Source organism: Hyperolius riggenbachi, chromosome 1, assembly GCF_040937935.1.
Source record: "Hyperolius riggenbachi isolate aHypRig1 chromosome 1, aHypRig1.pri, whole genome shotgun sequence".
Taxonomy (NCBI): Eukaryota; Metazoa; Chordata; class Amphibia; order Anura; family Hyperoliidae; genus Hyperolius; species Hyperolius riggenbachi.
The window spans coordinates 245590512-245605566 of record NC_090646.1 but is presented as its reverse complement, the minus strand read 5'-3'; the positions used below and the strand labels follow the sequence as shown (position 1 = coordinate 245605566).

The 15055-nt window shown below is 39.4% G+C and overlaps 1 protein-coding gene across 7 annotated transcripts in view; it reads left to right on the top strand.

Annotated features, from left to right (window-relative positions):
* BMPR1B (bone morphogenetic protein receptor type 1B) overlaps positions 1–15055 on the top strand; it is a 664739-nt gene that overhangs the window by 585435 nt on the left and 64249 nt on the right. For all 7 annotated transcript variants that reach the window (XM_068232346.1, XM_068232391.1, XM_068232364.1 and 4 more), the window contains 2 exons: positions 1575–1734; positions 13468–13570. In XM_068232346.1, coding sequence (XP_068088447.1) covers positions 1575–1734; positions 13468–13570 — 263 coding nt within the window. The remainder of the gene's footprint in view (positions 1–1574; positions 1735–13467; positions 13571–15055) is intronic.

The window sequence follows — 15055 nt, the reverse complement described above, 5'->3', positions numbered from 1 at the left end:
CACCATGTAATAAATGTCAGAATGTAAATCGGGGAGGGAAAGATTTTACAATGAACAAACACTGACAAAATCATTTATACATAATTATGGTAAAAAATGAAGCACTTTTTTTACTACATTATTTTCACTGGAGTTCCTCTTTAAACACAAAGGTTAACTGGCAGTTTATGCAGCCGCATTGTATATCTATATGTGGTTGCATTACCTGATGGCAATTCAGAGAGGATGAGGATAAATGCCAAGGCACCCCTAGGAGGTGCTTGAGGCGCACCAGGGTGCCGCGGCACCCAGTTTGAGAACCCCTGAAATAGACTAAGAGGACTAGTTTGGCATTGTAATCTTTGACAACAGTTCTACTAAAATAATTTGTGTAGTGGTTGGAGGGGGGGGGGGGGGGTGCAGAAAATGGCGAAATTTGGGAAGGGGGCACCACGGTCTTTGGGTCCCTATTGGATTTGAATTGACTGCGCATTTGAGTATTTTCTGTTATTCTTGTTAGTGTTTCTACTGGAGAGATATTCCCCGACTTCCTCTTCCTGAGACAGACCTCTGTGAAGCTTAAAAACTAGTGGTTCCAGCCCAGGGACAAGAAACTAGGGATTGCAAAAAAAACTAGTTGGGAATTCTAACTAGTCTACTAAACAATGTTTTATTTCTAGCTGATTTTGCCACTTCCTCTTTGGGCAAGAAGTGATGGACATTCTCACAGTGAGGGGTCACAGAAAGTAAGGGTCACAAAAGAGCAACAAAAATTTAGAAGCAGTTCTAACTAGGGTTTTAACAATAACACAGTAATTGTTGCTGAGTATTTGCTTATAGTTTGTTTTAGGTTTGCATTTTTTACTAAAGTCTATATTAAATAACTGTTGTCATGTGCAATAAGAAACACAAAGCTGGAAACACACCCACTATTATTTCTGTAATCAGTGAGTATATATCCTTAATTAGAAATGCAAACAGCATGGAATAGTATCCCTTTGGCTTGCTCACACAGACAAATATGACAAAAGAACTTACAGTAAAGTCAATACAGTGTTGTGTTACTGTCACTACAAAGGTATTGGAGTATACTTTGATGAAGTGTGTTGATGTAGTAGGTGGAGATTACACACCAGTTGTGTAGAAATCACTCTGGTTTTTAGATTGTTTCATAATTCAAAGCTTTGAGCTGGTCGGCTGGTCTTTAACAAGATCATTCATATATTCTTACAGCTTTATAGTATGCCTACATGAGATTTTAACACCATTGCACTGTTACCACAGCGCGGTTCTTAGGTAATTTGCTAGCAGCCTCATTACTTGAGCATAATTCCCAGTGAATTATGGGTGTTCTTTCAGTGCCATCACTGTGCCTTTATGTAAGCAGTGTTCAGCTAGTGAGAGGCCGGCTGCATGTTCTGCAGAATTTATAGTGCTGGAACGTCATCTGGTAATCTTTAGAAACTCCCCGCTCTCTTCATGGAAATCCAAAGTTTAATCTACTGTGAAATTATTTACTTTTTGATATATTTTTAAATGTGTCCAGTGACTGGCTTTCTGCCCAGATGCTTATAATTTATCCAATTCCCTTTCAGCAAATCTCCTTGATAACATGCTGCTGAGAAGCTCCGGAAAGCTGAATGTGGACAGCAGGAAGGAGGACAGAGAGAGCACAGCACCTGCCCCTCCACAGAAGCTGTTGTCATGTTACTGTCATCACCACTGCCCAGAGGACTCATTCAACAATACCTGCTGGTAGGTATACATTACACTGCTTGCCAGTTTAACTCTTATTTATAGTGTTTTTCTTGCACAATAAGAGCATGGGTGGGCCTCTCTTTTATCGCTAGGTATAAGTAAAGAGGACAGACCAAGACATGTTTACAGTCACGTTTTTGATCTTAACTATTTTAAAGGACCACTATCGTGAAAAATTGTATAATTGAAAATACAAGTAAAAATATACAAAGTATATTTCTCCCAGAGTAAAATCAGCCATAAATTAATTTTCTCCTATGTTGCTTTCACAGTAGGTAGTAGAAATCTGACAGAACAGACAGGTTTTGGACTAGTCCATCATTTCATGGGGGATTCTCAGCATGACCTTTATTCTTTATAAAGACACTCTCTGAAAATGATTTATACAAAGTTGCCTCCCAGCTTCCCTGCTTTCTGCACACTGTTTTGTCAATTAGACAGAGCAACTGCTATTCACCAAGTGCTTCTGAAAATAAAGAAAAACCCTGAGAACCCCCCATTAGGAGATGGGCTAGTCTAAAACCGGTCAGATTTGTACTGCCTATTTTAAGTGACAGCAACATAGGAGAAAAGTAGATTACAGTGCATTTTACCCTGGAAGAAACGTACTTCTTATTTGTATGCGTTTTTATGTATTTTAAAATGTATGATTTTTGCGATAGTGATCCTTTAATAGTACAGACTTACCTGCAAGCTCATGGTAAACCAGAACTCATTGGAGTGTGTGCGGGACTACAATAGTCCTAAAAGCCCCCTTACTAAAATACTAAGGAAAACAAAAGTTTGCTTTCTTAAAACAGAAAGAATTTGCGATAATTCAGGTTGGAGTGAGCTTGAGATGTCTCCCAGAGCAACACTGCTGAATATATGCAAATTAACCATTGTTGCCCTTAGAAGCTAAACACACCTCCAGATCCGCTGGAATGCAATGACGTGTCAGCTTTTTAATTTGTACAGAGGCATAATAATCCAACATGCATACAGACTGTTTCAGATTGTTTGATCCTTATCAGTGCATGGCATGGATTAATTTGGCTCTATGGAGTAGGGCTTGTAACACCGAGAGGTACAGACTAATCAGCAAGCTCATGGTGACATCTCAAGCTCACTCCAACCTCAATTATCACACATTCTTTCTGTTTTAAGAAAGCAAACTCTTGTGATACTTTAATTGTGGCCTATTTGTGATTCATATTTTGTCCCAATGCATTCAAATTGACATGACCACTTTATTTAGTATGTGAATTTGCGTCCCTTGTTAATTTTAAAGGACAGCTGACTTGAAAGGGATATGGAGGCTGCCATATTTATTTCCCTTTAAACAATACCATCCTGCTGATCTTTCATGCATCAGTAGTGTGTGAATTATACACCTGAAACATGCATGCAAATGCAGACAAACTTGAGTCAAACATCTAATCTGCATATGCTTGTTCAGGGTCTATGGCTAAAAGTATTAGAGGCAGAGGATCAGCAGGACAACCAAGCAATGTGCATTGTTTAAAAGGAAACAAATATGGCAGCCTCCAAACCCCCTCAGGTCAGTTGTCCTTTAAGGGCCCTTCCTCTAACAATTAGTCAGTAAAGTGTGAATCCCTCATATCCTGCAAGCATCATTCTTGCCTGTTTAAAAGAATCTTGAGCTAGGAGGAATGTGAAGGCTGCTAACTTACTGTAATTTACTTTTAAATAAGAATTCCACTTTCATTATAAAATTGCAATAAACATAGATGCTGCAATGGTATTTTTTCTAATTTGATATTGTTAAAAATGGTCTTTCAGTTTCAGCTTGCAGCCAGTTCATAATTTCCATAGCTGACAGTAAGCTCAAATTGCAGTTTTTGCTACCATGGCAACAACACTTCATTGTTAGTATAAATTTCAGGTTAACCGGTTCAGCGCCGCAGTCCGAAAATCTCATGCATCCGAGCAACGTTCACCTCCCATTCATTCGCCTATAACTTTATTGCTACTTATCACAATGAATTGATCTAGATCTTGTTTTTTCCGCCACTAATTAGGCTTTCTTTGGGTGCTACATTTTGCTAAGAATTATTTTTTTCTAAATCCATTTTAACAGGAAGATTAAGAAAGAAATGAAAAAAATTCATTATTTCTCAGTTTTAGGCCATTATAGTTTGAAATTAATATACGCTACCGTAATTAAAACTCATGTATTTTATATGCCCATCTGTCCCGGTTATTACACCGTTTAAACGATGTCCCTATCACAATTTATGGTGCCGATATTTCATTTAGAAATAAAGGTGCATTTTTTCAGTTTGCGTCCATCACTATTTATAAGCTTATAATTTTAAATAATATAATAACATACTCTCTTGACGTGCATATTTAAAAAGTTCAGACCCTTGGGTAACTATTTATGTTGTTTTTGTTTTTTTTTATTGTATTTTTTTTTATTTTTTTTTAATAAAAAATGTATGTGGGTAATTTTTGGTGTGGGAGGGAAACTGTTTGTTTTACATGTAAAATAATAGTTTTCTTTAATTAAAAATGTATGTGGGTGCAGTTTACTATTTGGCCACAAGATGGCCACAGTGAAAAAATTCCTAGATGCGAACGATTTCGCATAGAGGAACTAAAGATCAGAGGAGTTGTTTCCTGGGGGCAGAAATACCGCGCTCTCTGGAGAGAAAGTGTCGGTAGCGGGGAGGTTAGATCGGTGAATGGGAATTATATTCCCATTCACTGATTGGAGGGCTAGTGGGGGGCGGCGGGTACGCGCGCGGGCGCGTGCCCGATCGCGCGCACCACGCAGGGGAAGATGCAGTGCCTATCTGGACGAGAAAGCTCGTCCAGATAGGCCGAACTGGTTAAGCTCCACTTTGGTGCTTGCTGCAATTAGTTACACAGAGTAGAAGCCATTGATACCGATTTTCAACATCTGCACTAATCTTTTGACTGGCAGCAAACTTTGATACGTCTATCTGCTTGTAAATATTAATTACCTGCATATCATATAAAAATAAGCAAAATGTTTTCTTAGATCTGCATGAGCAGTTTTAGTTGTAGAGCTTTACTATGTCCACCAGACACTGGCTACTTCCAGCAACGCAGACAATATCTGCTATAGGCTGTAAACGTCTCAGAGAGGTTCAGTCTGTGCCTTCCTCCTTGCAGTCTGAGCAATGGGATGATATCATCTGAACAGCACCACCACCACCACTCACAAAGCCAGAAACTCAGTCCTGTGGTCTGTTGCTTCTGGTCAGGATTTTTGTTGCTGCAAAAGCCAAGTTTCAAATAAAAAATGCAATATTTGCACGCTTTTATTACAAGTTGTGTGATCATATATTTAGATCTTTAGATTGGCTTGAAGTCTGACTCCAGTGACTGTGTGCTTATTGCAGGCGTGACTTAAAAGCTACTATTTCCACTAGCATATTGCATTCCGCATGCATTTTTTTGTATGCGGATTTCCATATGTTTTCCACAAATATGGAAATTCGTATGCGGCTATCTGTTGTTGTGTGAGAAACAGATGCATGCAACACGCTACCCATATTTTTTCTGTATCACACCAAAATTGCAAATTTGCATTCAATGGAAATGACTCCATTGAAACGCTTTGGTTTCAGTTTCAAAGGGAATAATCATATTGCGAATTTGTACTTAGTAGAAAGGGGCCCTAATATACAATATTTGTATAAAAGAGTTCTCTAAAAAGTTCTCCATCCACAAAATGGAATAACTATCTTATGGGTATTGAGCTAGTAGTACTCAGGGAGAAATTTTATGCTGATACGTTAATGAATTAGAATGTAGAGTACACTATATTTCATCTGAAATGTAAAAAAAAAACACAGTCCTTTTGCATATTTTACTTTTATTATTTTTCCACCCTGTACATGTGAACATGTTATTAGTTTGGGAAGTGGACAGGAATGAATAATTATCTCCAGGCAAAAAGCAACATTTGCAGTAAAATTACATTTATGTGTTTTACTTGCCAGATACCTTTTTTTTCCTGCCAACCTTGCAATTTGTACACTTCTGCCAGCCTAGTAGGCTGACACCAGTATGTTCTATTTCAGGCTAGACATTTGCAATGCAATTTACTTACTCATTAGACAGTGAAGCAGCATTATTGCACTGCTGACCTCAAGCCGAAACAAGGTTCTCCAGCACCCAAGACTGAGAGACACCAAAGTGCGCCCCTCCATCCCTCCCACCCCAGCCATCACACACAGATTGCTATTAGACTAAGAGGTGCCCCAACACCTTAGTCTCTAGTTATCTGGGTTGCAGTCACTGCCATGCATCCCCTATTCTTATTTCTTTCTGCTTCAACAACAATAGGGGAATAATAGCTGAGTAAGTTGTGCGCCCCCCTCGTACACTGCGCCCTGAGGCTGGAGCCTCTCTCGCCTCTGCCTCGGCCAGGCCCTGATGGTGAGGAGGCGAAAGAGTAAGATGCAAAAGGAAATACATATTGTTTTCCACCTGCTGCAGTATATGTGAATTAGAAGACAGAAAGGCCAGTATTACAAACTACTGGGCTGGTAAAACAGGCCACCTTTGTATTTTACCTATTTACCTATTTAAAAAAACAAAAACAAAATCAAACATGTAGGCCAGGATTCAAACTTAAAGCAGCTCCACATACAGTTTTGATGGGAGTGACAAAATAGGAAGTGAAAGAGGGGTTGATTCACATACCTCCAGTAAAATCATAATGCAGCGGTAGCACATCACAATTTTACAGATGAAATACTTTTGAGAGACTGGGTCTAGTGTGTGTGTGTGTGAAGGATGGGATCTCTTACTAAGGTTTAGCCACAGATGAAAGCCATGGGGGGAGGGCAGGACCTGTTCTAGACTCTATGCCGCCTGAAGCAAACAATATGATAATGCCCTGCCACCCACCTCAACTACCACACAGCTGGGGGAGGAAGAGTGTGGGTTGTTTGAGGGGGAGAGGGATGGTATTATTGAGGGTGTGTGGGGGTGGGTAGTAATTGATGAAGGGAGATGGGGAAAGCGTGAGAGCTACTGTGCTGGCTATTCTGTATTGCTGACCTATCTAAATTACAGAGCTGGCTGGGCAGAAATACACATTTAAAGTGATGTTGAGATCCTAATGTCAGTATAGTAAACACGGCCTCATATAGCGCACTAACTGTAGTTGCAGTCAGTACTGATTGCTACCTGTTGCACATAATTATTTCAGATGTGACCAGAGCTTGACCTGTGGTGAAGGCAGCCATTGCAAACTGGTTGAAAGCATATTGCTGGAAATATGTACATGGATGTTAACACTAGTGGATACTGAACTACAGTAATGAGCGTTACAACTACAGTCCATGTTCTACATAAGGCTGTGTTTAGTGTATCTAATTTAGGGTCACTATAGGGTCTCTTTAAATTAGTCCATTTGTTTATTTGCTAAAAGCAGAAGTGGTTTTGTCAGTAAGCATATTAACAACTGCCACAGAAATACTGCATATCATCTGAAGCAATGAATTGTCAGTATTTTGAAGTAGTATTTTCCCTGTGTGAAGCCTTTCCATTATTACTATGGGACTTTACAGTCATAGGATACACATTCTGTAAAGGACCCTGAAGTGTTTACAGTTATTGTACATCTACTACCTCTTGTTCTTCTTAAGTAAGAAAACCCATAATGACAGAATGCAAATCCTGGTTTTGAATGGAGTAAACATTTGCCATAATGATTCCAGCAGCAGATGTTCTATTTGCAACTGTAGTAGCTTTCCACATTTGTTGCATTTTCATGACAATAGTATATTTTGTGGTCAGCCACTGCTTTGTGTGATAGCATTAATAGTAGTAGTGTGCGTATCCAACACCTCTGTTATTTCACAATGCCGTAGATCTGACTCTTATTTTCATAGAGCTGTCAATCACAGTAACTGCGGTGAATATTAGCGCTCATCGTGGAATGGGCAGGGCAGTGTTGGTTTTATAGCTCTAATTGCCTTTAAAAAAGCAGAGTTACGCGTTTTCAATACTCTGGGATATTAGCCAAGTCTGGCTTTAGTCTGTCTCTCGTGATCTGTGCCATGTGGAAACCTACCCTAATACCAAATAGAAAGTTCTCACAATGTTTTACAGGGTGTTAACATCATTATTAATGTAGAAAACTTGAAAGATTGTTTCGAATGGGATTATAGTTGGACATAAAAATGTAGACTGGGAAGAAAAGTGATGTATCTTTTTTGAGAAACTGTGAGGAGGACATGTGCGGCCTACAGACTCAGTGAAGGGAATATACTCTTTGCTGCATTCATGAGGGGCACTGTCACTCAGGCCTTGATTTACTAAGGAGGAGAACACCAGAGAGCTGCAGAGAGCCAGTGGAATCCAGTGGCCTGGTACTGGACTCTTTAAACAAATGTTTTTATTATTGGGGGTCAAAAGATTGAAATGCTTATCCAAGCCATATCAGCTGTTGCTGCATGCTGATTTATTTCCAAACTGCATACATTTACATAACGTTAGAATAAAAGTTATTTTAAAGTGTACCCGAGGCAAACCTTGGGTGAGAAAACAAATAGTTACCGAAGAAGAGGAAAGTGCCTGGATTCTGTAAAGGCTTCCTATGCCGTCCTCTGAAACTCCTTTGCCACTTGCAGACACCCCAAAGAAATCTGACAAGAGTTTGTCAGTTTGAAGATCGGGCCGCGCTTCTGTTCAGGAATGAGAACAGCGGCCATGCCTGTGCAATAACCTGGAGCCTCTCACTCCTGCACAAGCGGCTGTGTGCTATACAGCACAGGCATGGCTGTGCTCCTGCGCGTTCAGCACAGCTGCATTCGTGCATTCGTGCAATCAGATTCTGATTTTTAATCATTACTGCATGCTGCGTTTTTTCCTCCGTTTTTATGTTGATTGCATTCAGGGAAAATCAAAATTGCAAATCGGAAACAGAATAGGAATCGCAAAAACGGATTTGCAGTGTGCAGGGAGCCTAACTGTGTTCTAATCAGTCTTTTTAATGAGATACCCACATTTATTTAAATATGACTGATTATTTAGCATGATTTAGTGGCTGGTACGGGTACTTAATAGATTTCAGATTTTCCTTTGAAAAGACTAAGAAGCTTGTACATGTTGTAACTATAAAGCTGAATTTTATTGTACAGAACTGAGGAAGAAGGGACTGCACTGAGCTGTCTCATAAACTATCATGCAGGTTTTTTTGGGGAGTTTACTGTCTCTTTAAGAATTTACACCTGTTTCTTGTAAATGCCATTGCTGCATTGAACCTTTCCTGAAAAAAACAGTAAAAGGGCTTGTATTTTTCCATCTGTTGTCTGCACACCAGCCGGAAACTTTAGCCTTTAATGGATGTGCAGTCTGGTGTCAAGTCTCCCTTAAAGGGAAATTCAACTTTCGTTAAATACATTTCCATAGACACAGACCTCTCTTGCACAAGTCTTTGCTACTTAACATTATTAAAATGGTCCTTCTGTTTCATCACGCAGCCACCTGTAAGGGCTTGTTCACACCTAGAGCGTTTTCGGGTTTTTGAAGCGCCGGCAATTGTTAAAATCGATTTGCTTCAATGGAAGGTATAGGGAAATCGCAAAGCGCTTGAGAAAGCGCTTTGTATTGTATAGAAATGTCCCCAGCGCTTTCATGAATAAATACATCATATGATTATATGACTCATGCCAGGAAGTGAAAAATACAATTCGCTCTGCAAAAGCACTTAGAAAAGCGCTTTACAAAAAATTGTTAATTCCGGGGTTAAAAAAAATCACTCACAAAATCGCAAACCGCTAGCGTCAGCGATTGCGATTTATGATGCGAACAAGGCCTAATTGTTGTTTTTTTGTACTGAGTTAGGAGTACATTTGCTATGAACCTCTACAGAAATTCCATCTTCTCCATGCTGCAGAAACTCCAAAGGGCAAGAGGGGTTTTCAGAGCTGGTTTACAGTGTCATCAGTTGCTGCTCAAATGTGGTGTTGTTTCAATGTAACGGCAATGCATGTGTTGCAGCTCGCAACGCACTGCTGCATGCATTCTCCGTGCACAGTGGATGCATTGCAGAACATTGAGAAAGGCAAGGAATCTAAATCAAAACATTGGTTTGATTGTCATTTTCATGACATAACTTCCTTCTATAACCATTGTGATATACAGCACTTACCTAATTTATCAGCTTCCATTAATTCAGTTTCTTCCACATTTCTTGCCTATGCTATAACACAAACAAAAAGTCTAAAGGCATTTCATCAAATTGTCAAGGCTTCCAAAGGCCTACTCTGTAATAAAGTAGTCTAGTATGGAGAGTTTAGCACTGCAATTACATTCTTATAGTGAACCTCAACTGGCTGTCATTAAATTAAAAATGAAAATAAATATTAAATAAAATACATGCAGACAGATGAGATACATGCATACAGTATAAGTGCCGTATGTTGTCTATGCCAGAATTCTATACCTATCAGTTGGTTAGTGATGTTCCAGTAGTAGTCATCCTCACAGGTATTTAGATAATAGTATTGCTTCCTGCACTACCTCACTATTGTGCACAGTGCAGGAATTATCAGGCGCCCAAACCAAGCACCATATACCTATCATTTTCATTGCATGAAAGAGTTTGCCAAATCAGCCTGCTTCTTTGTCTTGCTCCAATCCAAATTTTTAACACCAAAAGAAACCTCCCATCAACCCACATTTGCAAGCATCAGTAGATGACTGGTAACTACACATTTACGTTTAGTAGTCTTAACTCCTGCATTACTGAATTCAGGTTTTGGGTAAAGTACAAAATAGGTAGAATTCTATTTTTTATTTTTATTTCTGTTTGTCTCCAAACCCTTCCTGTGCAGGTTATTTTCAGTGAAGACTAAAATCAATAAAATGTAGTAATTTGGGATAGGCCTAGAGCACCTGTGAAGTTTTTGTAACTGTAACACATGCTGCTCAGGTGCAATAAGGGCCAAGTTGTTTGCAGTTACTGAACCAAATGTGGCTGTCTGTATAGATGGGTTCTGCCAGTGAGTATCCTTAAAGGATTCAGCAGTGTTCAGACAGCAATGTTGTCTGAACATACACAGCTTTATTTTGTTAGATCATTAACCTGTTAAGAGAGTCACTACTTTTGACAGTATGGATTTATGGCTACACATGGGCTGGCACTCTCCATATGTTTGTTTTTTTATTAACAGGTGAGAGAGTGGACAGCTGAGCTCCTGAGAATAGGTACATGCTTTCTGATTGACTGACGTGTGTGTCTGGCAAGATCCAAACTAACCTAATAATTTGTTATAAATAAATGCAGGCTTTTGGTGTAGCGATATCAGTAACAGCACCTGGTAAGCAGATGGACAGAAAGTAAAATCAGTAAACAAACTATTAGGATCTTTGAATCTGGTTGTTGCTCATACTTCATATAAAAAAGTGATCCACAATTGCATTAAAATACTTACACACAGTAGCTTTACCAGCGACAATATTAAATTAGTTTCAAAAGGACAGTCACTGTTTATGTTAAGAGTTTGTGACTGTTTAATTTTGTAAATACTGTAAAACTATGGTCTGTCTTTCAGTTTTATTAGGTAAAACAGCATGCTTATGCACAAATTCATTAACACCACACTTCTTTAACTTAATAGAGTATTGTCACAGATATGCAAACGTGTTCCTGTGCTACTGCTGCCACCAAACACCAGCATTTCAGTGGCTAAGATAAGAACTGCTGCACTATTAGTGGAAGCTGCTGTTTTACATAATAATCAAAAGAAGGGCTCATGATTGCTACAATTAGAGCATGCAAAGTTAAACATAAATACTTTGTTAGCATAGTGGCTTTGCTTTCAGGATTAAGGCCCATACACACGTCGGATTTTAGCGAACGACCCGTCGTTTGAATGTTCCGTCGTTCAGACGTTTTCGCGTCAAATCCGACGTGTGTACAGACTATCGTTCGGGTGATAAGACTGGTCACCAGTCTTATCACCCGAACGATAGTCTGTACACACGTCGGATTTGACGCGAAAACGTCTGAACGACGGAACGTTCAAACGACGGGTCGTTCGCTAAAATCCGACGTGTGTATGGGCCTTTACAGTTCAGCTTTACCAACTAGTAATTTAGTGATACTAGGTACAGCACAGTTTGGGTTTATAGGGCATCTTAAAGAGGAATTCTAACTCAAAATTGAACTTCATCCCAATCAGTAGCTGATACCTCCTTTCGTACTGGAAATCTTTACCTTTTCTCTAATAGATCATCAGGAGGGTCTGTATGGCTGATATTGTGGTGAAACGGTGTGATGTCATGACCATGGTCCTGACAGTTTGCAGTCTGTGAACCTCATTGCATTGTCAGAAATAATGGCTGTTTCCAGCTGCGAATCAAGCATCATCTCCTTCTGTGCATAGAACTCTCAGTAAACAAACATTCCGTACAGATCACCTGGCATATCTATAGATGTCACCACCTGTACATTTAGGACTGTAAATCAGGGAGAGGAAAGATTTTGCAATGGGTAAACACTGACTAAATAATCTATAAATTGATATTCTAAAATGTTATTTTCACTACAGTTCATCTTTAATGGTGTTGAGGGTCCACACAGAATGTTGAGTTGCAGGTAATACACAGCACAAAGCAATGCAGTGCTAGTACTTGCCCAGTCCAGACTATGACTATGCCAAATTTTTCATATTATACAAATGCTGTACAATAAGCCCAACATAACAGGAGAAATCACTTATTCCCCTCAAATTTCCTGTATGTCCTTGGAACATCACCGATCTAATGCGTTAGACCATCAGGTCTAGAATGGCTCCGGCTAGAATATGGGATCATATACCAGGTGTTGACAGGTGCCCAATAGGATGCCTGTTAGTGCTGGTGTTTAGCTTTCAGTTTAGGTCAGGTTCAACCTGAGCATTTGATTTAGGAAGACCTGGGTTTGCTGATAATCATGTCTCCAAGTTGCTCACAACCAGATTATGAATATAGGAAATACATTTTCTTTTTCATGAAGTAGACCAGTGCCTAAACTGACACTAGTTAGGGCTTAGCCTATAGTACAAAACATAGCATCTTTGATATTTGGGTGTACAAAGAAAAGTAATCAAAAAATAAGCTTAACATATAAAACATACCGTAGTATGCACTGCCATGCCATGTACAAGGTCAATACTGGAAGTACCATAAATACCGTAAGTCACAGTGATTCTACAATAGTGTGAGCAGGTGTAAGGGACCCCACAAAGCTTTAAATTGATGGATTCCCACCCCTACCATGTTGCTGAATTAAATGACCTAAGCTCAGATGGCTGAATCAGATAGTGAGCAAGTATCAAGTAATCAAGCACTGAGGTGGAGTACTCTCCACTTATTAATGTGCAGGGAACTGCATTTTTATTAGAGTTTACTGAATAAGTCAGTTAATGCAGCAATGCCAGGATACAGAAGGAACAAGAATGTTGCCTTTACGAGCTTAAAGTCGAAGATGGTAACTGGCCAGTACAGAATGTAAGGACTTCGCAGCTGTCATTTTACTCTACTTTCATGGTTGGTATAATGTACAGTTGTTTGCATGAAGAAGTGTGTTGTATACATCTGTTAATAATAAAATCATAATTTTTTCATTATATTTCAGACGAACAAGCTGGTAACTAGTAACTTACAAAGGTTTTTTTCCTTCAATCCAAATGACTTACAAGGGTAAATGGTAATGTCTTTAGATTTAAGAATCTCCTTACGTCTTTATTTGTCCAGGACCGATGGCTACTGCTTTACAATCATAGAAGAAGATGAATCTGGAATTCCTGTCATCACCTCGGGCTGCTTAGGATTAGAGGGCTCCGATTTTCAGTGCCGGGTAAGTTGGTCATTGCTTACAATAGCCCCCAATGTTCAGGTGACAATGTTCCCTCTAAGAAGCACTCTAAAAGCCATTGTACGGCCACCTGTAATACTTCAGTAAACAGATACCTTGCAGCCAAAATGGCAGTCTACCCTTTATTATTATCAGTGAGTAGATACTATTTCTCCTGATTCTTAGAGATAAAGGCTGGCTTCCATATGATCAGTGTTTGTAACAGCAGTGATCAGATGACAAAGAGGCGTTCTGTTGCACAGCTGCCCATGCGGGTGACTAGTTCAGTTCATGCACAATGAGCAGATTTCCAAACCAAGATTAAAACTATTCTTCTACAAGAAGGGATGTGCAATGAGTTCCTGTTCATTAGCATAAAAGAAGTTCCTCATCACAGGAGATAATAAGGACATCTGTGTTCCTGACATGCTCTGGAATGTGTCCCTATAAGCCTTTCAATTCATATTTGATAGTAGGAATTTTGCACTTATGACCTTATTGTATATGAGTGCAGTTATGAATCCAATGATAGATTACACTAAAATTGTTCCCTTTGTGTCATTTCCCACACCCTGAGCTGGATCATTCCTTATTTTCCAGATGGCTTTTATTAGGGTGTGAATATCCCATGTGTGGTAAAGGGAGGAATGCTTGCAGCATGTAAGATCTTACTCAGTTCCTGCACTGCATAGTCTCAAGAACAATGCTCATGACAGTGTAAAATCACGTTATCCTCAATCTGCCTGTGTGGCGTGCCTTGCCATCTCATGGCTGAGCTGACTATATGATTGATTGAGAAATAATGTTTGTTGTATGAGCTTTTTTCTGCAATAAACCATGCCTTCAAATGAATGGCAGCCGCACAAACACAGAAACTTTGTGGAGCAATTTTTGGGCAATGTCACTGCATCTAAATAGAATGAGTTCACTCTAGTAATCTATTTAACACCATTCAATCATTATCAACTTCATATAGCACTGTTTATGTGAGACTGAAACAGATTGAAAGTGATTGAAAGGACTAATGCTAGGTACGCACAATACGATTTTATGGCAGATTGATTTTTCCAACATGTCTGATCTGAATTTCAATTGATTTTCTGATCAATTTCCATTGAAGTGAATGGAAAATTCGATTGGAAAATCGATCTAAATTCAGATTGGACATGTTGGAAAAAATCGATCTGGCAGGTAAATCTGTCAGAAAATTGTATTGTGTGTACCTAGCATCAAGCTGAATACTCACCTGAAGATGGATCAGGGAATCTCACAGCGACGCCTGCAGATGAACAAGATTCCCTGATCCATCTTCCTATGAACACGTGACATCCCCCGACAGGCACAAATGGGAGATCAAACGATCGTGGGACTTTGCCCGGGAGTCGTTGAGGATCTTAAAGATCTGATCCGTCATGATGGTTGAGATTGCAGCGCATAGAAAAGGTCATTTGTGTAATTGCGCGCATTTACCCACTTCACGAGATTGCG